Raw genomic sequence first — 25,705 nt, forward strand, 5'->3', positions numbered from 1 at the left:
ATGGGAAGGACCTTTCATCATCAGGAAAAAGTATGCCAATGGAAGCTACCAGCTTATGGAGGCTGATGGAAAACTTCATAAAACCAGGGTAAATGGTTGGCGACTTAAACCTTATTTTCTTCGATTTGACCAGGCTCCACCAATTGACATTCCAGATGAGAACACACCATCAGCCACCACCTCCGACGATAATGATCAAACATATGAGCTAGAGACATGAATGCCTCTAGCCAAAAGGGGAGGGCTAATGATGGGGGCTTTTCACAAGCCAAGCTCCCATACCCCTCTTCTCTCGTCCCCACCTCATGAAAACCCCCTCTTAGGGAGGGAGTGATAAAAAGCATTGGAAAAAGTAAGAAAAAAATAAAGTATGATTATGTAAATATATAAGAAAGGTAAAATAGGCCACCTCATGCCTGCGGGGTAGCCCATCCCCACCTTGCCTCCTTTTTCTTCACTGTTGCCCCGCCGTGTGTCCCTTTTCCTCTCCTCCACTCAAAAGGTCAACCCCCTCTCTCTTCCCCTTGTCCTTTCTCCTTTCTCTCTCCCCTCAAGCTACCCCACCTCTCATCAATAATGCATTATAACTCACCAATAATGCACCCTAACTCACATGCAACTTACCCTATCTTCCAAAATAGTATACCCCTCCCTCACTCACTCTCTCTCTCTCTCTCTCTCTCTCTCTCTCTCTCTCTCTCTCTCTCTCACTTGATCTCATTCCCTTTCCTCTTCATCATTACTCCCAAGCATCCATCTCTCTTGGATGAAAACTTTGTTATGGTGGTGTGTTGTTTGCGTCCTAGCCGCTGAAGCTAGGTGGTGCCCCCTGTTTGCTTTACCATGACAGGCTCGAGGCGCTCCATTCGATCCCCCGGTGTTTTAGAGGCCGTCGGGGGTTCGGGGTTCGCTTTGCTCCCGTCACAACGAATAATGTTTTTGCCCTCGTACCATCTCCAGGCCTTTGAAGAAGCCTTCTACACCGGTTTCTTCACCATCGATACAGATATATTCGGCCCTACATTACTGGCCCAGCATGCATGGTATGAGTCTGTTCTGAAGATGCGCGAAAGCCTCCACTGAAGAAGCAGTTCTACTGTCATGTCGGGGACGACATGATCTAGGAGGGGGGGAGTGTTAGCGGCTGGCCACACTCAGCGGAGGATGATTGCCCGGCGCGATACTAATGTCCTTTGTGATCATTCCTTAATTGAGAAGAAATCGTCATTTCACCTTTGTAAATAGTGGGGCTTGCAGAAGCTTCCAAATTGTATCCCATTTTTTACATTTAGACTTAGTAAATGGTTAAATTGGAACATTAGGGTTTGAGATTGTAAGGTATTTATACCACTTTTGACCTTAATGCAAAAAAAACCTTTTGTCATTTTTCATAAGTTTTGTCTGTGTGAGTTGAGCGTACTCTGTGTACAAGAGAGAGTGAGAGTTTATCTTGACACCACGCGCACACTGGTGGTCGGAATCAAGTGCGGAGAAGTGCAGTGTGTTGACCCCGAAGAGAGCTACGCGCCAACACCTACATCACAGGTGTACAACTTGGCTTTGCGAGATCGATCCATGAGCTATATATGGTGATTCAGTGAGCATACATTGTCCATTTCTGCATTTCAGCATATCCAAGCGTTCTCAATGAGTAGAGCTATAGATTAGGCACTTTAGTTTTCAGAAAAGACGACCTGCAAAAACTTGTCAGACATCCTATGTGATTCTGCACCAGGTGTTTAGGGTTGGGGTTTTGAGTCACGGACCTTAGGGCGAGCGACCTATTGGTGTTAATAGGATTTCCTTCAAGTTCCGTAGCGTTTCGAGAACGTTTGATGGGTATTTGGCTCTTGAAAGCGTTGTAGGAAATCTCCTCTTGTGTACTCTTGAAGGCTGTAACTTAGACATTGGGTAGAGATCTCTGTAGGAAGTAGTCAATAGTCAGTCGAGTGTAGGTTGACACCCTATGCTTGCTTTTACGTGTCTGCGGGTCGAGCTTCTTCCTTAGCTGACAAATCTTGTTAGGTGAGTTTTCATTGTGCTGACGTCCATCGCGGCGTATCTGCCAACAGACAACAAGTATAGCTGCAGATGCTATCGAAAGAGATCTATGATGTCGTTGTAAATCCAGACACAAAAGAAGCTAACAAAAGGCTGGGCCTCAGGGACTTCTACGACCAGGAACCGTAAGGCGTATATTTCCAAAAAGCCTATGAGCTATTGTCTACAATCCAAGAGGATGGATCAACCCAAATTACTGACCAACAAGGGCAAAAATTTGAAGTGGTAATCACAAAGGAAATTGTGGCCGAGGCACTGAAGTTGCCTACTAAAGGAATGACCATGCGGGCCCGGGACAGAAAGACAGTAGGCACCTTCACCAAGGAGGCTGCTACTGCAACTTTTGCCGACCTCATCCAACGACAAGTGGAAGAACTATCACGTTTGTACCACCAACACTTCCACTTTCTAGCAAAGAGACTGCCACAGTACACCACACCAAATCATGCAGTTGCGACTACATTCACCCAAGTGTTGAAGTCGAAAACTAGGCCAAAGCAACAGAAACAGAGGCCATTCCATCTACAACCACCCAACAAGAAACGTCCGAGGAATCCATGAAGCCTCGAGAAGGAAAGGCAGCCAAGGCAATTGCAACGCCTCAAGGAGAGGTAAACCCCCACCACAACCACAAGTAGCCACCATAGCACTACCCAAGGAGCCACACACAAAGACTGCTGATACATTTAAGCAGCCTACCGATTCTGAAGAATGGGAGACAAACGATGAAGTCATCCTGTAAGTAAACAAATATGCCAAGAAGATGCAGGTGATGACCGAGAAAATGCAAACAACAACACTTAGCCGCAGTGCTAAGGCCAAAGAGCTAGAAATGGTCATCGATGCTCTACAAGGAGAATTAGATGATAGGATGAATGTCATCATAGATCTACAAAGACAAATCCAAGAGCTGAAAGGTGAAGCCAAACAACACCAGCTAGCCAAAAAGAAGCAACAAAAAGAAATGGAGGAGCTGGGCGAATTTCTCACCAAGTTATCAGATGCCTGCAAGACCAAAGACCAACAGCTGACAGAGGTAACCAATGAACTCCTAACCACAACTCAATCAGTTTAGAAGATCCAAGTGCAACTCAATGTAGCAAATGCCTCTCTACAATACTCAGAGCAAAGGATTAATGATCAGGCAGCTTTTTTGAGACAGACGAGAGAAAATCCTGTTGTCACCTCTATCAAAGGCACGGATGAAGTTTATAAGACTTTGGAAAAGAGGAATAAAGATCTTGAGATAGAGCTAAAGCTAGAGCAATCATAGAGAAGAGACCTTGCACTAATGCGGGTACAACAAGAAGAACAACTGCTCAAGGAGATAGACGAGCTAAAAAGAGTCAATCAGTTGTTGAGAGAGGGACAACTAGAGACACAAGAAGAAGCAGCTCCCTCAGAGCAACCATCTTTCAAAATTCCCTCAATCTCTTTTGCGGATATGGAAACACAGCTAACAGAAGGGCTAGAAGGAGAAACTGAGTTTCAAGCACCACTCACAGATGTTGAGCAAGTGCATGGTCCAGCTGTCTAAAGCTGAAGAAGATGCACTAAAGTAACAGGTTTCCCACGAGACAGATACTGAATGGAAAGTGGTGATGGATTGGGAGGTGAGAGTTCTCCATTCAGTCAATTTCACTCAACTCACTCCCAACCAAATCAATGCACAATGGCATCAACAATCATTTCAATACCCTCTAATCAAGGTAGACTTTTACAGGTAAAAGAAAGACTATATAAAGATATGCAGGCAGAAGGCACAGAGGATGTCCACCCCAAGTGGATAAAGAGCTAGTTGAACAAGAATCCAAGATATCTGATTTGTTCACAAGAGCACGTTCCTCTAGACCTACTACAACCGACCCTACACCTAGGACTAGTGTGGTCCCTACACCGATCGGCCCCACATCTCAGTCGAGTGTTCCCCCTACACTGGCGGGTGGTTCATCCTCGAGACGAGGTAGGCGCTGTTATGGAGGCTGTGGTTTTTGTGGCAGCGGTTCTACCAATGCGTCCACACCACCAAGAGAGCATCCCCCAATCTCTTCAATAGGTAGTTCACCACTTGGCACACCAGGTACACCTTGGAGATCACATGAGCATGATCCTAGAAAGTTGTACAAGAGTAGGGATGGGGCTGTTGTGGCAGATAGGGTCAAAAAGGCTATGTGACAGAGGATTCGACAACTCTGTACAGTTCAGTTTGGTCACTCTGTGATGGAGATTTGGGATAATCATGATGATGAAAGAAAGAGTTACATCATCGAGGCCATTCATAGAGAGTACATGCCGGCAAAGGGGTACGATCAAGTCTCAAATGGCTAGATTTTGGACGTGGCAAAGGCCACAATGTCACACAGTCAGCAGAGGCAAGAGACAAGGACAATGCCGGCAGTCCAAATTCGGCATGGTTGGACGCAGAGGAGTGGGGGGGGATTGCACGAGAGACACAAGACAATCTAGACAAATTTCAGCATCAGCAAAGAGATGCAGCCAGAGTATGTTTGGAATCTGTTGGAGTGTCACATCTTGGGAGTGGAGGCTACGACACACTTGGACATGAGTTTGTAAGAATTATACATATGGGTTGGATTGTTGAGCATATATATGTTATTTGAAGATTTATCTCATGATTAAACCATAATTTTGTAGGAAGTTGCTGTGAAGCGCCTTCCGATTTGCCAAGAGGAGAAGTATGGGTACAAGCATGGACTTGTGGCCCTTTTGACCCAGTTGTAGGAGGAGAGAGAGGAAGTCAATTGAGAGGCATTACCACAAGGGTTTTTACGAGCTATTCTTACTCAGTCATCTTGATATAGTCTTCTCTGTACAGTCTTTTTTGTAGCTGTGGTCTTTTTTTTACAGTCTTACTCAATAATTGTTTGCATGTACAGTTTTGTAGTGCTTATGTTTATGGTTTTTCAATGATGGTATGGCAATCATGGTATGGTTAGGGTTTGGAAATCAAGTTATGGTTATGGTTTTTATTGATGGTATGGCAATCATGTGATGATTATGGTTTGGCAATCAGATTATGGTTATGGTTATGGTTATGGTTATGGTTATGGTTATGGTTATGGTTATGGTTATGGTTATGGTTATGGTTATGGTTATGGTTATGGTTATGGTTATGGTTATGGTTATGGTTATGGTTATGGTTATGGTTTTGCAATGATGGTATGGTTGTTATTGTTATGGTATGACAAGCAAGTTATGGTAATGGTTATGGTATGGGAAGTGGGTTATGTTTATGGTTTTGCAGTTTTTGAATCTTGTTTTAATTATGCCTATAAAATCTTTATGCCGTTGTGCCTATGGTTTGGGAGTCAACGTTATGGTTATGCTTTTGAGAACTTTTCATGGATTGAAATTTTGATTTTGTGGTTTTTTTTATTTTTACACTTTTGTTAATTTTTCTACACTCGCTCTTTAATGTGAATTTGTAGGTGGAGTGCGGTTGCTTGTGCACTCTTCCTTTGGGCGAAGAGGTCTATTTACTGTTGTTGCAGTACATGCAGCATCAGTTCCCAGCCCTCTCTGCCCAAAAAAAAGATTGTAGCTTTGGTCGTCAGAACAGAGTTTGGTACACGCCTGGGTATGGATCTCGGAACAAGTGTTGGTATGAGTCTTGAAACAAGTGTTGGTATAAGAAAAAAAATTGGCGCAGATAATTGTGCTTATTTTGGTGCAAAAAACAGTGTTTATTCCAGCACATGTAATAACGTACATTCCAATGGTCATTACCAGTGCATATACCGACTATACAATATCGGAGTTTATTACGATGCTTATTCCAGGGAATTTTACTTTCAAAAGAATCTTTGTCTCGTCAGTATCTGTGCCAATTTTTGTGCGGTGTATTATAGTGAAGAAGTGTGAAGGAAATATGGCCTATATGCATACCGCATGTGATAAGGATCCACTACAACATGGGATATGCTCTCAAGAGGGTCCCGTTGAAGAGGATATTACGTATCTTTTGGATGAATATTTGGATAGTTTCCATGCCACATACAACAAGGGTTCTAAAAGATATCAATCGTGTCATGAATTGGGACAACAAGAACAGGAGGACATGAAGCTTATGGCTCTTTTAGAGGATGCTTCAGAGGAATTTCAAGCTCCTTATGATAGGGGTTTCCAAAAGTACGATGAGGTATGTGACCTACAGAAAGAAGGAGATGAGCATGAGGTAGATGTTATGATATTCTTGCATGAGGTTTTACATTATTTCATGCATGTAAGAGAAGTTATGCATTTAGCTTATGAGGCACCAAATGAGGTAATGGATAATATGGAGCTTGATGATTCATGTATGCATGCTGAAGTTTTGGATACTAGAGGGGGTGATGCAAATTCACTAGAAATTCATGATATGTGGTATATGTGGGACTTTTTGATGTTACCATATGACCTAGGAGGACATTATGATGCTTATGGACTTTGTTTGAGTATTTATACACCCTTCAATAGAGAGAAATGCTTTGATGTTCTTGATGGATATCCCTCTAATCTTATGCCTATCAATTTAGCGAATGCATTGCTTATCATATGGTTGCGCTATTATGACAAAAAATTTGTATGCTTTCCATATGACCCAAGTGGGAACTATGTTCTTGTTGTGTCTTTCATTAGATATTTACAATCGAGGTGTATGCAAACAAAGAAACAATCAATTTGGCACATACCGAAGGGTGTGCAGGTTCAGAGGGGGTGGATGTCATGTCGTGGCATGTACATAATGTGAAATAAAAACATTCACCTCACTTTTTCCACTTCTCAATGCATGGAAATAAAAACAATAATGTACATATTATTGTGATATATGTTGAAGCTACTATAGTAGATGTCATGTACATACCTATCTGGGGAGTTGTGGCCCTACATGTGTCATCGTTGTGCGTTTTTACACTTCATAAGATGCATATTTTAGTTTTATGATGTACACATTCCAAGTGTTTCATGGTGGCACACTCATCTCGCCTACAAAGATCAATGCGGACATAAACTGCCGAAAATAGCAACTAACAGGCGTCGTCGTAGGATTGCATGAAAAGTGACCCAAAATGGTATATTGATGAAAAATGATGCACATCTATTATTTTTATGCTTATGTCAATGATCCCACAAATTAGGGATTTCTGACTCCATTTGGGATTTTTTGCATCAAAAATGGCATTTTTTTGGGTCAAAAATGAGCTGAAAATGACCTAGTTTTGGTCCGAAGTGGGAAAAAAGCCCAAAAATCGACACCTCATATGAGAATTCCATGGGGAAGAAAGAGAGGGCTGCTAATAGCTTCCATGGTTTCCCAATCGGTGTGTGTTGCAGTCCTATCTCTTTGCAATCTTGTATCTGAGCTTGTGACTGAGTGAATTATGGTTTCCCCTTATCAAAATGGTGTGTGGGCTTCAATTTAGAAGATCTTAAATCTATGAAAAGTCAAAAAATTATCTCCGTGAAGGTGGAAGATCATGTATTCCTTTCAACTGTTTGTTGTTACGACTATGTAATTGGGGACGAGGCTACATGATACCATGAAAGAGGTTTGGGTTTTGATTGGAATTTATACTTGTATAAGCATTGAGGTTTTATGGCTATAACTTTAGTGGTTTTAAATGGTCTTTTTAAGTGAAATTGAATGCGATTTGGTGATCCTCTCATCATGATCTCAACTACAAAACAAGAAGATTCCAAGCACGATAGGAAAGAGGGTTTGTGACTTTGCTGTCATGAACGCTCTTAGATTTTTAGTCAACCTTAGAAACACGGTTGGTGATTTTACATAAATGCTTTAAAGTGTTTGTGACTCTCATCAAAAACTCGCACAGCCAGAGGTTTTACACCTTCCCAGCTAGATCGCACACATTTCAACACTGTGTATGATGTCTATGTGCTCTGAATGAGGTGAAAGCTCACATATGCATAGCTCATAGCATGTACATCATACATATATGCCTAGAATTGGATTTGAACATGTAATGAGCAAGATTTTGTCTTAGAAACTCTTTTCAAACTCTCAAATTGAAAAAGGCTATATTTTGGGTATATGAGGTTCAAATGGATTGAAGCTTGTGGCATGGACTCATGAGCTTATAATAAGAGCATTGGATAGATCAAAACCACCTTAGATTGCAATTTTGACACTTGAGACATCATACGCGTATGCTGTTTTTTGTCTACAAATGACTTGAAACTCATATGATCGGATGTAGGCCACAACATGTGTGTAGTGTCTACAGCATCAGAATTGAAAATGAGTTTAAAATTGAATGTTAAGCCAAAAATGGGGCTTGTATGCTTAGATTTTTTTCATATGGGTGAAAATAGGTCAAATGGTATCCAGATCTGATGAAAATTTGCTGGTAAGCTCTTAAAGATGTGATAAAAGTAATGGGGTTGTAAAAAATATTGCATCATGTCAAATTCATGGGTATAGACATCATACGCATATGATGTCTAGGTTGGCTTTTTTGGCTCAGACTTTATGTATAGCTTGCTCATGATGTGTGCATCTATTTGAATTTGGACAAGTGCTCGTGTATCCAAAGCCATAAATGGTGTTTTTGGCACTTGAATTTGAAAAATGAGATGTATAATGACCAAAATGTGCCCATCCATGCCCAAACTTGGTGTAGGACTACATGTGACATGATATTGAATTTTGGATGGAAAAAATGCTGACAAAGTAGTTATTAGCAAGTCTAGACATCATACGCATAGATGTCTATTCTTGAAAAACTAAAATGTGAGCATGGGGATAGGATGTCTATGCTATGTGCATGCCTTGTGTCAAGTTTCTTTCAGTTTGGAGCATTATTCCTATGGATAAGTCCATATTTTGCTCAAGGACTTCAACTTAGCAATTTTTGCACAAATGGTGGCTTTATGTGGTCCAATTTACATGAAACTTGGTACATGATTTGTAATGAACATGATGAAGAGGCTAGTGTGGAAAATTTACTACTTGCATGTGTAAAAAGGCCCATCAAACATCAAACATGTATGATTTCTGGGATGCAAAATTTTGGTTTCAATGCATTGGAAAGATTTGTGCTAGTGCCCAAAGCCCTTTTAGCTCTGGTTCAACTTTAAAATTCATTAGTTTAGCCTAGAAACTCCATGTTTGGTATTTTGGACTCTGAAGTTGATTTCCACGCTTAGAGATGACTTTTTGTGATGATTTCACTTGAGCTTGGTCACCTAAGCTTGTCGACATTGTGGGGCATCTTTTCATGCCATCTGTATAGCCTTCGGCCTTACAGATGTATTTTTTGATGATTTGTCACTCTGAAAAAGTCTTTTAGTTGAGTGATGGTCTGCCTGCGGTGGCTTTTCTTGATGCTTCACCACATGTCTTGATTGTCGAAGGTATGTCGATGCCGCTCATGAAGTTTGGTGGCAAGCAGACACTCCATTTGGCCGTTAGATCCAAATGATGCTTTGCGTGTCTGAAGCCGAGATTCAAAATTTGATCCACTTTTGGTAGATTTCTTATGGAGTGAGTTAGATGCGCTTATAGACAACCTCAAGGGGCACCTACCCATGAAGTTTCGTGTATTTTGGCAACTTGTCTAAGATTGTCTTCTGCAGGGCCCGGGAATGTTAGGGTTTTTACTTTCTCACCTAAACTGGTATGAAGGGCATGGGTATGATCATTTAGCCTAGGGTTAGTGGTCATTGAGTTATGGTCCCGTTTTGCTCTCTACCCGTCAATGTCGCATTGCCGCTTTTGTTAGTTTTTCGCGTTGGAGTTATCATTGAGCATGAAGACCACATGTTGATGAGCCTACCTCTCATATCTGGTGCCGATCAATGTGTCGTGGGCATCGTACAAAGCCATAGAAGATCCACGTTCTCTAGGTCTCTCTAGCTCTCTGTAAATGTGAATAGTGAAAATGAGCTAGTAAGTGGGTCAAAATTTTTTATATTGGGGGTCTCGGCACCACTTGCCACAAAATTTGACATGTGCTTCTATCCCGTCGCAAAATACACGTAAGGCTCAAAAATTACTAAGTTTGGACTCTGTTTGCCCAACTTTCAAAAAATTTATCATTTTTTCCAAAAACAGATCCGATCATACTTTTCGAGTGCAACTTTCTCATAATTGCATCCCAACTTCCCCATATGTTTCCCTTGACTTATTGATCACCCTTGTAATTTTCTTTTGTTGTTATGCCACAATCCCACCTACTTTTTTATATTTTTCTTTGTTTTTTCTTCAAAATTTTGAAAAAAAGAAGAAAAATAGCAAATCAATTTTGAAAAATACCAATAAATCAAAGTATTAAAAAAACAATACAATAAGCCACTATGTAGATTTATTTGTAATTTTTTTGTCCACATTGCTCCGTTTTATCATATCTTAGCTCAAAAAAAATGTATTTTTACGTATATACACACACCTAAAGGCTCATTTTTGGCATTTTTTCTCATATATATATCTGTAGGATCAAGTTAAATAAGGACATAAGTACTCTAGTTCACCAAAAATTTTCATAATAAAACACCAAAATCCAAAATAATAGAAAAAAATATCTCTTTTTTGCACAATGGGTTCGCATTGGCAATGCCTTCCTCCCTCCTAGTTGGAGTCCTCCTAGATGATGGTGTGTCACCCTAGGCTATGTGTTGTATATGGGTATTAACATTGTGCTAATGTAGGCCATGTAGTGTAGCCCTATATGCATACTCATTCAATGCATGGAAAAAATTAATGTTGTGCGCGAGGAGGGTATAAGCAATATGTGTTGAGCTTCTATGTGAAGCTACTCTCAATATAGCTCTCGGTCCCCTCTATATATATACCATCTTGTGTACATAGTCTACACACTTTTGGGGTTGCATTAGACTCTGTGTATTGTCTCTCTGTTCTTCTCTTTCTCTATCTTCTCAACATTGTATCAGAGCGTGGTTTCTTTTTCTTCACAAGTATGGTGTTTTTTACCTCCCGTGGATCCAGTCGACATAAAAAATATGCAATTCAGTAAAATATAAAATCGTCATAACTTTCTGCTCGAAACTCGGATTTCAGTGTTTGAAGAGTCGTTTTTAAGGTTTTGGGGCGTTCTGAAGTTGCTCGTCATGACAGATTTGTCAAATTCTACACCAAAAAAAAAAACTTTTGATAAATTGGTAACTATTTTTAACATGTTTTTAATCAAAACTATCAGAAGGTAAGGGCTTTTATATTTTCGAATATATTTGCGTTAAGCTTCTTCTTAGAAATCTTTGATTTACTTTCTATACATCATATGCAATTTGATTTTGCATTAAAGTAGTTAGATCAAGAATTAATTAGATTGAAATTACATTGTATTCAATTATTGATACGTTTTGAGTTTTTTTTCTTCTTTTTATTGCATGGTTCTTGGGTTTTCTTTTCATGTATCATATGCAATTCGACTTTTGTAAAAGAAATTAGATCAAAAGTTCAGCATATTAAATTTACATCAAATTAGATCAAAGTCATATCACTTTAGATCTTTTTATTTTGCTTTTATTTTTTTATTGTGTATGATTTATGATAAAGATGAAATCAAGATTTTCTTTTGTTTAATATTGATAGCTGCTTGAAAGCAAGATTTTTTAATATTTAATATCAAAAGTTGCATGAAATCAAGATTCTCTTTTGTTTAATATTGAAAGTTTCTTTTTCACACAAAGATTTAATGTATGATGTTTTACTTGAAGAAAACAATTTGTATGTATCGTAGATATTAAAGAGTTATGGTTTTGATCATTCATAAAGAGTTACTATAATTTCGATCATTTATTTGTATTCAAAGAATTATATTTGGATAATTCTTTTTATTCTTTTCATTTGGATATCAAAGTGTTATGTTTGAATGACGTATTTTGCTACATCACAAATACTTGTGATTTTGCCAATTCTTTCAATAATTTTCAGTCGATGTTGAGACTTATGCATTTAAAATTCATATTATTTCTCTTCTTTGCAAATGTCAACAGTTATATTCTAATGATTTATCAAAGAGTTATATTTTGATGATTTATTTTTCTCTTTTTATTATAGATATTGTGGTGTACACGGGATTAGGACCAAACTAGGCTTGCCCTCAACGAGTGAGGCAGCTCCTTATATTGAGCACTGGAAAGGCTACATGCCAAGAACAGCAGAAGTGTCCTCCCACACTACGTGGTCGGACACACGACCACACACCACACCTCCCCCCTTAGGGAGAAAAAGATGGATATCTTTTTTACAATCTGGGCTGAGAATGGACTCGACAGGAAGGGATCAACTCCAACTCCTCATCTGGGGGGAGTGATCATACAACGGCTTAGGGGCTGGGACTAATCTTAGGGGCTAGACTCGACATCATGCCGAACATGATCAAGGCATGGAACTTGACATCTCGCTTATGCAAACATCAGGTTGTTATCCTGATGTAATGGACAAGACGAGGAAGAACGAACCGAGGACTCGACAAGAAAATCTCTCGACATAGGCAACGCACTAGGTTGCTATCCCAATGTGAATGGCTAGACGAGGAATGACTAAGACATAAAATCTCCAATCCACTTCAGAGTTTGGTGTGAGTGTGTTTTGCTTTATTGAAAACCAACTACATGCTTGATCTAACATTGAAAAGAGTATCACTAAACACAATGAAAAGTTTTTGCTTCAAGATCCCGCTGCTCAAAACAATCACGAAAATCCAAGCGCAGTAACAAACTTGTTATTCCCTTGCTGGGTGAAATAGTACTCAATTCTGACTTAGTGAGAGGAACACCCTCATGATCTGCTATCATCTTGAGCACCTTAACCATAGAGGAGGTCTTTTCCAGAATGTTGATAGAATCATCAAGGACAAGAGGAAGCTCAGGAACCAGCGCAATGTGATGTGCATGGGCAAGGAAAAGAGAAGGAATGACAGAGGGAGCGAAGGCAGAAACAACAGCATGCCTCTTTTGGCCATAAACTCCCTGGTCAGCTCTATGAGTGCCACCATCAGAGATGCTGACATTTGTCATCAGGTTGTCCACACTGCCCTTCTCTAGCAAACTGGCCAACAATGCAAGCCAATAGTACTGCATCTGAATCCCTGCAGCTTGAACAGGAACTGCAGTCTGGACTGCAGTAGCAACATGCTTCAAAGCAGGCTTCTTTCTTGACGTGGGGGTCCTCTGGATCTTGTGCTCTGACTCCGCAAAAGTGGATTCCTGAGACTTGGGTGCCATGGGAAACCACTTTTGCATGGCAGTCCACTGCTCGCTTCTCTTCGGCATGGCTTTGGGGATGTTCATCTGGAAAGCTTCTTGTATGACTGCAGTGGACATGGGCATCATGGACGCAGGAGCTAAGGTCGAAGGCTCTGGTGAAAATGGTGACGATGAGCCCTTGTTAGAGTCGAACTCTGACGAACTACAGCTTGACGGAGCCTCCATCAGCAGCTGCGCCTAAAGCAGAGGTGTCCATGGCGTCTCTAGCTGCGGGGTTTAGCGTTTTGTATCATTTATGAGGTTTAGCTAGCGGGGCTGAAGGGCGACTTCAAGATTGAGATCAGGGGTTCGATGATTGTTGTGGGATCTCACACACAACACGAGACACTCCAGCCTAATCGGGCTCTATGGGGTACGCCATCGCTAAATGAAGCAAGAAGATGAAAATCAAGAAGACCCTAACTACCTATGCCTATGCATGTGCCCGCCGTCTCCACCAATGTGGTGTACACGGGATTAGGACCAAACTAGGCTTGCCCTCAACGAGTGAGGCAGCTCCTTATATTGAGCACTGGAAAGGATACATGCCAAGAACAGCAGAAGTGTCCTCCCACACTACGTGGTCGGACACACGACCACACACCACAATATCAAAGATTTATAATTTTAATGATTTTCTTATTCTTGCTAATTCATGTTCATTATGATTTATTAATTCATATCAATTCTTTATATATGGATATTGAAAAATTATAGTTTTATTCATGATAAGATCTTATGATCATTTATTATTGAGATTGTTATTTCATGATATCATGACACGTTTTCATGGTGATTACAAGCCGTTTGTATGGATTGTTTTTTATTGAGATGATTATTTCTTTATAGAGTTGTTTCATGATATCATGACATATTTTCATGGTGATTACAAATCTTTTGTACTGTTTGTTTTTCATTAGATGATTAAGATGATTATTTGTTCATGGAGTTTTTTCATGATGCTTTTATGATTATTCATTATTGAGATGTGTTGGCAGATAAGCCACGAGCGGACGCTAGCATAGCGAGAACTAAACCAACAACTCTATCTCAGCCAAGGATGAAGCTCAACCCGTAGGCACGTGGAAACAAAAAGATGGATGTCAAGCACCTTCTCGACCTTCTAAGACAATCTCTACTCGAAAAAATCAAATCTAAATGTTCTATACACTAGTGAAACCAAATCAACCTATGATGCTCATGCTATCCGAAACTAGACCAAACGCATTTGAAATGTCATGAAACTCACAGGACACACTCTCCTCATTAAGAGATCATTAACCTATGGACTACGACTTGATATCCTACCTCAAACCACCTCGTGCGACAATCGCATATAAAGACAGGTAGTAAAGTACAGGTCACCACTTTTCATTGTGTATTATCCTAATCCATAGCTCTACTCGTCGTAAACCCATAGGTATAAAGAAATCACAAACGGACACACGGTTTGCAAGAAAACTCACCTAAAAGCACATAGGAGCTCGCTTCACGATGACACCAGAATCCCTAGGTGTTGCTATCACATTGGCGGTGTCGCTTTCTCAATGGAGGTCCCGTAGAGCGCGTAGGAAAGAGAAGAAATCTCTCTCTCTCTCTCTCTCTCTCTCTCTCTCTCTCTCTCTCTCTCTCTCTCTCTCTCTCTCTCTCTCTCTCTCTCTCTCTTGTTTCCTTGTTTTGGCTATTTCTCTTTGTAATTCTGTTACCTATTGTTGAGCAAGCACATCTCTTTTAGTAGCTTCTTCTGCTTGGTCCACCAACATCTCTTGCAGTGTAACCAATTGTCGTAGGAGCTCTTCATGTTCTTTCTGAAGCTATTGTTGTTCATCCTTTATTCTTTCCTCCGTGGCACTTGAGGGATGTGGACCACCCCTGGCACTCCAGGCTATGGAGGATTCATTTATTGGGCTCTTCTCTGCATTTCTTGATCTAACTATGGTTCTTAAGATCTATCAACTCTTATCTATTTAGTAGGCATATCTTGTCTCTCTAGTTCCTATCTAGCAGCCCATGGTGGAATTGGAGTGCCGTAAACAATTGTTGAAGCCTCTTCCATTGTGTATCCGGCTTGGAGGAGGTCTTCATAGGTGTCTCTTTCTTATTTTTCCCTGTCTCTTGGTGGAGGTGTTGCCTCTTTTGTCCCTTCTGGTGAGGGTTGTGTTTGGGGTGTAGAGGGTTTTGGACTTGGAGGAGTGGAGGAGCCTAGTGGTGAAGTTGGTGGGGTTTTGTTTTTTTCTTGGTCACCATCTTGACCCTTCTTAACTGGCGGCTCTGGCATTTCTTTTAGCTTCTTCTTAATGTCTTGTAGCTTCTCCATTGTGAAGGGCTCTAAATTTTGTTGTTCAAGAACCATTTTTGTTTCTTCATATGCCTAAATGTAGTAATCGAATTGATCCTGTAGAGGTCTGGAGGAGCTTCCATCGACTTTTCCTGGGTCTGGTACCTAGTACTCCTCAAAATCTCCGTTTAGTGCTCATTCTTCCTTGAACTACTCAATCAACCTCTCAATCCAAGTGGCTTTTTGATTGTGTGTCTCTTTGGGCCTTCTTTCTTTGGTCACTGCCTATTTACCCTTTTTCTTTGGAGGTGCCATAGGCTCTTCCTCTGGTACTGACTCTAGCCTTCTCCAAAGTCGTGTGGTGACTGGTGGAGCCACTGCAGTTACTGGTTCATCTTTTGTATCTGGCTTCAACTTGAACCACTTGTTCTATGTTGGTGGATTTGGCCACTGTCCTCTAGTGTCAGTGGCTTCATATACAATCTTTGTTAGTGTTTCTCTCCCTCAATTGTATTTTGGCTTGTCCATGCCCAAGCTGACCACTTGCTCATGCAAATATTGGGCGTAATTTATTTCTTTGGGCATAATGATTTTTAATGCCCAAGTTATGGTAGTATCCACTGCATGGGGAGGAGTTGTGTATTTTTGGGGTCTCTTGCTGCAAACATGGAAGTATTGGTTGTAGAGCTTGCAGATCTTTGGAGATCTTGGGTCCACAAGTCTTCAAACGTCTAATTAGGCTTCTTTTTGGAGTAGACCTTTACTTTGTCTCTTCTTTTTCTAACGCAGCTTCCCTTATTGTGGAGCCCCAATGAATCTGCTATGGTTTGGGTGGTAATCATAGTCTCTATCTTTTGTCTGTCCAAAGCAGTAATCACTACCTTGCCGTCTTTCTGGATTGAGCTAACTAGCTCGTAGACTCTCCGCATATTCACACCCGCTGATGGTGCTGTGAAGAAGTTGTATAAATCTGCTCTTTCCAACTGGGTGAGGATTTCTTCTTTCTTTGCATATCCTAACATTTCTTGTGGATTCATTGGGATATCCACTGTGTTTCCTTGCGGGTCTTTGAAGGTACCTAGGTACACTACCAAATCTTCCCTTTCTAGTGTGGCCTCATCTACCCAAGTGTTGGTCGGATTTAGTGTCTCTTTTGGTAGTGTGTAAGGATCGTTGGCTGCAATAATGTCCTTCATGGACATCCTTTTCTTCTTTGTTGGTGATTTACTAGCTTCCATTGATCGTGCAGGCACTCCAAGTACAAAAGTTAGACATGTCTTACAAAATCTTGTATTTTCTCAGTTTCTAGCTATCCAAATGACTTCAAAATTAAAACACAAGCTAATTAGGGCCTTAGGGTGCAATGCATGTGGTCATAATTACATTTTGGGTGCAGATTTATGCTATGAGACATTATACGCATATATTGGCAGTGTGCTCAGGATTGAATAATATTTCATATGTGCATAGCTCTTATCATGCACATCATGGATATATGCTTGAATTTTGGTTTGGATGTCATTTGGACAAGTTGTGACCATTGGAACTCCCTACATGCTTTGAAGCTTGATTCTGGCTTAGTGTTGAGTAAATGAGGCTCAAATGGGGTGAAACTAGGTAGATGCTCTCGTAATCATGTTATAAAGGCTAACAGGGGGTCAAGTTAGTCTTCGGGTTCATTTTTAGGCTAGTGAGACACCATACGCATATGATGTCTACTTTGTCAAATTGGCTCAAATTTAAAGTGTAAGTGAGCATTAGCATGGTATAGCCTCCTATGATGTTAGAATTTGATTTGGGTTTCTCCTCATGTGCTTGGAGCCAATAATCAATTATAGAGCTTTGGATTTCAAAACCTGGGTTTAGATGGGTATACATATGCAGAACTTGATGAGAGTTGGATTTTGGCCTAAGATTGATGGTGTAAGGGCATTGGAAGTGAGAAATTTCTCTAGAATTATCATTTGGCCTTCTGGAAACATTATACGCGTATAATATCTCTTTTGAGATTTTTGACCCAGACTTCATCTATAGCATCCCTAGGTGATTGGAAATCCTTTGATCATATCAGATTTTGATTTGGAGACGAATCATGTGTTTGGGGGCATAGAATGTTTCTTTTGCCGGGATTTTTTGATTTTGGGCTCCAAGTGGTCACAACCTTGCTCAAACTTGTCCAAATTGACTGCATGGCCTTTATATAATATGGTGAACATGCTTCTAATGAAAAATGTGGAGTTTGGCATTTGTATAAGAGATGAGACATTTATACGTGTATAATGTCTACTGATGCAAAACAGCTTGAGACTACATAGGTAGGTTGTGTATGGCTTGTACATGATGTCCATGATCTCTGATTTGAATTTGAGCTTGTGAATTGGTGTCAAAGATCTTGAAGAGGTTTTTGCATACAAAATTCTGTTTTTTTTAGTGATTGAAGGTCAAAAGACATCCAAATGTGATGAAAATGTGTTGGGAGCTCATAATGATGTGAAAAAAGAGTCAGAATTTCCAAAATCACAAAATCATGTCAATTCAAGACTTTTAGACATTATACGCATATAATGTCTACTTTGGAATTTTGGCTTAAATTTGTGGTAGAGGTAGCTCATGATGTGTGTATGGCTCTGATAGGTGCAAATATGAAATTGGACTAGTTCTCATGAGCTCAAGGTCACAGGAACAGTTTATGCCACTTTGATTTGAAATTGATGTGAGTAGTAATCAAAACATACCCAAAGTTGTCCAATCTTGGTGTAGAGGCTATACGTGATATGCATTACAATTCTGGATGTTCGGAGTGTTGGCATAATTCCTCTGTGACAGGTATAGACATTATACGTGTATAATGTCTACTTTTGAAAAATGTATTTCTGAGCATAGGCATATGATGTATAGGCTATGTGCATGTTGTATGTAAAATCTCACTTGATTTGAAGCATTTTTTATAAGTCCAAAGTCAAATTATGGGATTAGGCTGAAACTTTGCGTTTTTTGGGTCTTGAGTACCTTAATTGGCTCCAAATATTATGAACTTATGTGCTCCATGTTTAGGGTATGCAAAATGGGTTGGTGAAGTCAAGTGAGTGTTTTCTGTGCAAAATTTGACTGTGAGACATCATACACGTATGGTGTCTCCCTTGATAAAAAGTGAGTTTGATGCCTTGGGATGTTTGGTGCTTGTGTCCTAGGCCCTACTAGATAGTTTTTGAATTAAAAAGTCAGATGTTCAGCTTAGAAACTCCCTGTTTGGATTTTAGTATCCAAAAGAGATTTCTTCATTTGAGGATGTCTTCCCACAAAAATTCTTCTTGAGCTCCATCTCTCATGCATGTGGAGGCAATAGGACACCTTTCCATGGCTTTGATGTATTGTTTGAACTTACAGATACCCTTTTTGGCGATTTGTCACTCAAATAGCATCTTTTGATGAGGAGATGGTCAGCAAAAAATTTTCTTGATGTTTGACCTTAGATGTTGGTTGTCGATGGTATGTCAATGATGCCTGTGAAGTTTGGTGGCAAACAGACACCTTGCTTGGCCGTGAGAACCAAATGACGCTTTGCGTATCCAAAGCCTAACTCGATGTTTTGGTCCACTTTTTGATGGTAGATTCGGGAGGAGGTTAACTTGGCTTATAGACATGCTTGAGACATAACTTCCTATGAGTTTTTCATCGTTTCAGCGATCCCTTCTAGATCAGCTTCTATCGTACCCAAAGAGGTTGGGGTTTTTTTGGTTGACCTAAACCCGCATTGGAGGTCATAGAGGTGTTCTCTTAGGTTAGGGTTAACTTCTTGTTAAGGTTTATAGCTGCCGGGTCAATTGTTGAATCGTTATGGCCCCATTTCGGTTTCTTTCCCGTGATGCCACATTGCCGTTTTTTGGAGTATTTCGTGACAAAGAGAGTATAGAACAAGAAGAGTACATAGTAACGAGTCTACCTCTCATGTCTAGTGCTGGTCGGTGTATCATGTGCATAGTACGGAGTCGTAGAAGGTCCACGCGCTCTAGGTCTTGCAAGCTCTCTCTCCTTGTGAATAGTGAAAATGAGCTAATAAGTGGCCCAAATAAACTTATATCGGGGTTTCCCAGACCACTTGTTACCAAATTAGACATGTGCCTTTATTTTGTTGTGAAATGTACTTTAGGCTCAGAAATTTCTTCACTTGGGCTCCGTTTTTGGAAAATTTGTCATTTCGTCCAAAAACTGGCCAAATCGGCTTTTCGCAACTTTTCTCATACTTGCACCCCGTCTTCACCATAAGCTGTCGTTCACTTACTGATCTCTCCCATATTTTTCTTTTGTGACCATGTCGCTATTTCATCTGCTTTTTTCTATTTTACTTTGGTTTTTTTAAATTAACAAAAATAAAAGAAAATAGCTAACTTGACCCAAAAACTATCCATAAATCAAGATAATTAAATAATAGCTGAATAAACCACTATATACATCTATTTGTTGTAAATTTGGCAGAATTGCTTCTTTTTCTCACTTTTTTAGCATGAAAACTATGTTTTTTACATATATACATACACCTAGAGGCTCATCTTCGTGTTTGTCTTCTGTCTCTTGTATAACACATTAATTAAGGGCATATATACTCGGGTTACCAAAATTCTCGCTATCAAACACAAAAAACCCACAAAGTCGTGGAAAACAGTGTCCTTTTTTACACTTGGGTTCGCATTGGGAATGCCTCCCCCCTTCCTAGTCGAAGTCCTCCTAGACGATGGTGTATCACCGGAGGATAAGTGCTCTGTATGGGAATCAAGAAGTTTCCAATGTTGGCCATGTAATGCGGCCCTATATGCAAGCAATGTATGAAAAAATTAATGATGTGCAAGAGGAAAATATAAGCATGATGCTTATTGGCATTCGATGTTGAAGTTTCTCGTGAAAGTATGACCTTGGTGAGGGCGGTGAAATAATAAGATCTCCAATATGTTTGCTCTTGCTTTGATAGTCAACAGAGTTGGTGAAACCATGTGGTTGTTCATCACCTTTGTAGATTTGGCTATTTGTTGTTTAGGTATCCAAATCTCAAGTGTGGGTAAGGTTGGACGGAAACATGTTTTTGGTTGTCTGTTGAAGACGTGTACTTGAGGAAGTCCCTTAGGTTGTTGTTTGGGAGTCCATATTTTTTCCTGCTTACTTTGGGCCATAAGTAATCGCTTTGGTACCCATATCTTCTTGTGGAGGAACTTTGGTTTCAACTTGTGGTTTGTAGTGGATGTCTTTGGAGAGTTATCTGTGAATTGACTTTGCTCAATCCTTGTGACTTGATCCTTCCTGATCCATATCTGTTTGATAGCCTTGTTGTGTAGAGTATGTTGTAGTGGTACGCTTTTGTAAATTCCCATTGATTTCTTATGACTCGTTAAACTCACGTTGTGGCTAAGAGTATTTGCCATACTGACTTTCTTTTCCTACATTGTAGGTCTCTTTGAAACCCATTGTTGGACAATGGTCGTTCGTAAGGGTTTCTTACCTTTTTTTGCCAAGGGCATTACTGATTGTTTGTCTGTAGCTATTGTAGAAAAAGGAACTTGTTGTTCTCTGAAAGCGGATTTGATATTAATTATATTGTAGCTCCACTGAAGCTACACATTATACCTTCGCTGCCAAGGTTGCCTAACAATAATTCATGATGTGTGTTTTTATCTTCTACCACATAAAATTTGTGTGAATAGACATATTGATTAACTTGGACCATGAGCATTGTCCATCCCATTACCTTGATCAAGTAATCTAAATAACTGTGGAGATTTTGTTTTGTCTCTTGTAATTGATTGTCAAGTTGAAGTTTCTTGTAAAGGCTGTAGGAGATTAGATTACCTTGAGCACCTAAATCAAGCATTGATGTCCCCTCCACTTGATTGTGTCCTCGGTTGACAACAATTTTGGGATCTTGCATGTTCTTTGTGTCAAAGTCTGTTACTTGAATGGAATTAATCTTCAAAAGTGGTCCATGTTGTTGTTGTTGTTGTTGAAGAAGTTGACGTTTTGTTATTCTTTCCTTGGCCTCTGCTTGAGATTCTGCAACAATCTGGTGTTTCTCTTGTGTTCATTTCTTCTCCTTGTGGATTTTAAGAAGCATGTTTGGGGTTAGTGGTAGATGAAATTTTTTTAGTCCACATCCACTAATCCAGTTGGGCATTTCTTCACCATCCAATGTAGTAAGCTTCACAGCTCCTGTCCCTCGCTTTTTAAGTTTCTTAGCATCGCGTCCATATGTAATGTTGGCCACCATATTCCAGAGGTGAGGACAATTTTTGATGTCTTTTCCCTTGAGAAATGGCCTCCACTTATTCCTTCATGTGTTTTTTCCAGGAGTGGAATGTACAAGCTCTTTGTGGTGCACAGACTAAGCTTGTTATCCTTTCCTCTTTTACAAAGCTGATTTTCAATCAAAGTCAAATCACGAGCTTCCATTTCTATCGCTCTCCACCGTACTCAGGTAGTATTTTCAGGAGATGTTTGCTTCTCCAAGAAGTCAACAATGTATTAACTCCATTCTGGAATAATTGTTATTTAAAATAGTGTTGCATGTTCTATTTGTAGTCTTGATCTGCATTTGGCACAACTAGTTACATAATCATGAGCATCAACATGCATAGTTGGCCAATACAGTACCAATTGTTGCAAGTGTTGAAAAGTTTTTGTGGATGAACAATGAAATGTCAAATGTTGATTATGTGCTTCTAGGAAATAGGCCTCGTATTCCTCTGGGTTTATGCACACTCGTAGGATACCTTTGGAACCGAGATTGTATAAACATTTGCCAATTAACTTAAAATTCTTAGCTTGCAGGTTCGTTCTTCATTTACGGTCTTGGTCAATTTTATCGAGTTCTCCATCGTGTGATAATAGGCTTACGATCTCTTGGGAACACTTAGGTACCATTTATATTGAAGAGATATGCATTTGGGAGATCATCATCCACTCCCCCTGGAGCTTCGCCATTTGGCAATCAAGGTGATCTTCTCTAAGATGCATCTTCCCCTTTTTAACCACTATCGTAAATTCAAATTCAAGCAATATGATGAACCATCTTATGATTCACCCTATATTGCATGGTTTTTTGACAAGGTATAAAAAATCTTGATGGTCCTTGAAAAACACAAACGTATTTGCGAGGAGATAATGCCAAAATTTCTTAGCATCATAAATCATTCCAAGACCCTCTCTTTCAGTGGTTGTGTAGTTATTTTTAGCACTGTTTAGTGGTCGGTTGGAATAGCAGAGTGGGAAATCCATGGCTCCTTCTCCTGGTTGAGCCAAAATACATCCTATAGCAAATGCAGACGCATCAATATGAATGTGCAGATACAAGGAAATCTTTTAATTTCTTAAATGATTCCTTGCACTCATCTGTCCATTAAAACATCACTATAAGTCTATGTAGAGGTTGGTTGACGATTGCATACATGTGTATGAACCTCGTGTAATACCCACAGTGTCCCATAAAACACTGTACTTGCTTTGCATTGATTGGTTTAGGCATTTTTTTAATCACTTTTATCGTATCCAAATCTATGGATATGCCATTTTTTGAGACAATATGTCCAAGGATTTGTCCTTGTCTAACCATAAAAATGCACTTTTCTGGATTAAGACAAATTCTATATGTCCTGCATTTCTTGAATACTTTTTTGAGGTGTTATGTATGTTCCTCACTTAGGAGAGAGTGTACACATAAGTCATCCATATAGATTTCTAGGAAGATCCTCAAGTATTCTTTGAAAGCATGTGCCATCAATCTTTGAAATGTTGTAGGTGCATTTGTCAATCCAATTGGCATGACTCTATATGTAAATATGCCCCATTCTATGGCAAATGCCATTCCTCAGGTGCAATTGCAAGCTGGTTGTAGCCAGAGAATCCATCCAAGAAGGAATATTCACGCTTTTCTGCCACTCGCTCAAGGAAGTGATCCGTAATTGGTAAGGGATAATTATCCCTTATCGTGGCTGCATTGACTTTTTTGAGGTTTACATACACTTGGAATTTATCACTCTTTTTGGGTACAACAACTATTGGAGATACCCAATTGGTGTGTATATTTCATAGATAAACTTTGCTTTCTTTAGCTTATTGATTTCTTCCTTGATATGCTTAGCAAAGGTGTCATTGTACATGTATGGCCTTTGTCTGCTACTAGGCTTCACATCAGGTTTTAAAGGGATAGTATGCTGACATCCACTCCCTTTAAGTCTTTATAAGACCATGCAAAAACATCCTTATATTATCAAAGAAGGCTTACAAGCTCCCCTTCCTCCTTGACTCAGATCGGTTGTTATATGGACGGGTTGCGGCTCCTCCCCAGGTCTTGCTCGATCTGTCTTCCTTGCATCCTCCGGTCCGTCATATGACTCCTTCTCTCGTCATTCTCGTCTGGGCTGTGTCAACACTATCTTCCAATCTTGAATAGTGAGCTTCTTGTAATGAAAAGGTGCACTCATACAGTTGTTACTTTTGTATTTTTCATCTTCTCCATTTTCTGTTTCAGTTGTCCATACGTCCCTTAGAGTTTTCTTGAGCTCTTGGTACTTCTTTTTATGTTCAACTTTCGTCCATTTTGGTTCTCCTTTTTTTTTTTAATTTAGTTTTTCAGTTCAACTTCTGAGTTTGTTTTTTCACATCCCTAGCACTGTCTTTTGTCCTAGTCTCTCAATCTCGATAGAATCGGCCTGATATTTTGTTTTTAATGCAGTCTTCAGCTTTACCAGAGATAAAAATTCCATTTTGTTCCTCATTTTTGGCATTAGGTTATCTCTTGTTTTTGGTGTTGCCTTATTTTTTGGTAGTGTGCTTGATGTCTAGGTTTTTTATTTGGAAAATTGTAAAACCTTATGTCCGGTATCATTTCCTCTAGCTCGCTAGGATTTTCAAAGCATTCATTATCTGCATCGTAATCTTGTTCAAGATGATTTGGAAAATCGTGGAACAACTCCCCATCCGCTTCTTCCTTGTGTTTAGTTTTTCTTGGTCGTCGTGAGATTTGGTTATCCTCCTCATCGTCTATTAAATCAACCATGTAGTATGGAACCACATCATAACCGTCCTGGTCACAAAACTTAATCGCCGGTTCCTCCAAAACAGCGCACACATCTAATGTTGCTAGAATATGCATCCATTCTAAAGGTTCTAAGGACTCTTCTAGAAAAGGTTTGGGAATGTACTTTATATCCTCAATAGCTCTTTCTAGAATACATTCTTTCCATTTTAAGTTTCCACAATCGGATACCCCACACATCCATAACTCCTTTGGTTTACCTAGCCAGGTTGAAAGTTCCAACCCTACAAATGTAGCAGAATCAAACTTCTCTATCGGGGTTCGGTTCACATCTTTGTAGCTATGGTCTTTAAGATTTATTCTTGTAGTAGTTTCCATGTGTCTGAGGTATATATGATTATAGCCCCAATCTTGGACCATCTTTAATTGTCACATGAATGATTGTTGAAGTATTATGTCGTAGTTATTCTTCTTGCCAAAATCCACTATTGCAAAGGTATGCTCGTACTCAATTACGCAAGATGTAACAACTACCTTTTCTATGAGCCCTATGGGTCTCTCTATGTAACCATCAGCAAGTTGCAACTTCATATTGGCGGTCCTCAAAGCTAGTTTCCCCCATTTCTTCCATACATCCTTGGTCGTGATTACTACAGCCGCTCCATTAGCAAGAATCGTCATGGTGGTGACACCTTCTAAGTCAACCGGGAGCATGGTATTTCCATCTTCCCCTTCACAATAAATCTGGGTTCATTTATCCAGTAGAGGATTCAAAATGGGTGTCCCCGATAGTGGTGACCCCTAAGAAAAATGGTAAGTGGAGAATGTGTCTAGATAACAAGCCACTAAATGTAGCTTTGAAGAGGGATCAGTTTCCTCTCCCTTTTCAAGACGAGATCTTGAATGAGGTGGTGGGTCATGAAAGATACATTGTATGTGATGGTTACTCAAGGTACTTTTAGATAAGGATTACAGATGAAGATCACCAGTTGACAAGTTTTATTACACCTTGGGTGTGTTTTGCATATAGGGTCATGCCATTTGGCCTTACTAATGCCCTAGCCACCTTCCAACAATGCATGAATTTGGTTTTCTAGACCTATTTTGGTAATTTTATT

At 39.8% G+C, this 25,705-nt stretch overlaps 1 protein-coding gene across 1 annotated transcript; it reads right to left on the minus strand.

Annotated features, from left to right (window-relative positions):
• Positions 1–12,687: 12,687 nt before the first annotated feature.
• Positions 12,688–13,476, minus strand: LOC147444020 (uncharacterized). The gene has a single exon (XM_086528059.1). The coding sequence runs from the start codon at positions 13,474–13,476 to the stop codon at positions 12,688–12,690; it is 789 nt and encodes a 262-aa protein (XP_086384185.1).
• Positions 13,477–25,705: the final 12,229 nt, after the last annotated feature.

Source organism: Adiantum capillus-veneris, chromosome 13, assembly GCF_014529385.1.
Source record: "Adiantum capillus-veneris isolate H3 chromosome 13, ASM1452938v2, whole genome shotgun sequence".
Classification (NCBI taxonomy): domain Eukaryota; kingdom Viridiplantae; phylum Streptophyta; class Polypodiopsida; order Polypodiales; family Pteridaceae; genus Adiantum; species Adiantum capillus-veneris.

What these genes read in the sequence shown, in the direction of transcription:
- LOC147444020 (XM_086528059.1), bottom strand. Translation starts at nt 13,476, where the DNA reads ATGGAGGCTCCGTCAAGCTGTAGTTCGTCAGAGTTCGACTCTAACAAG.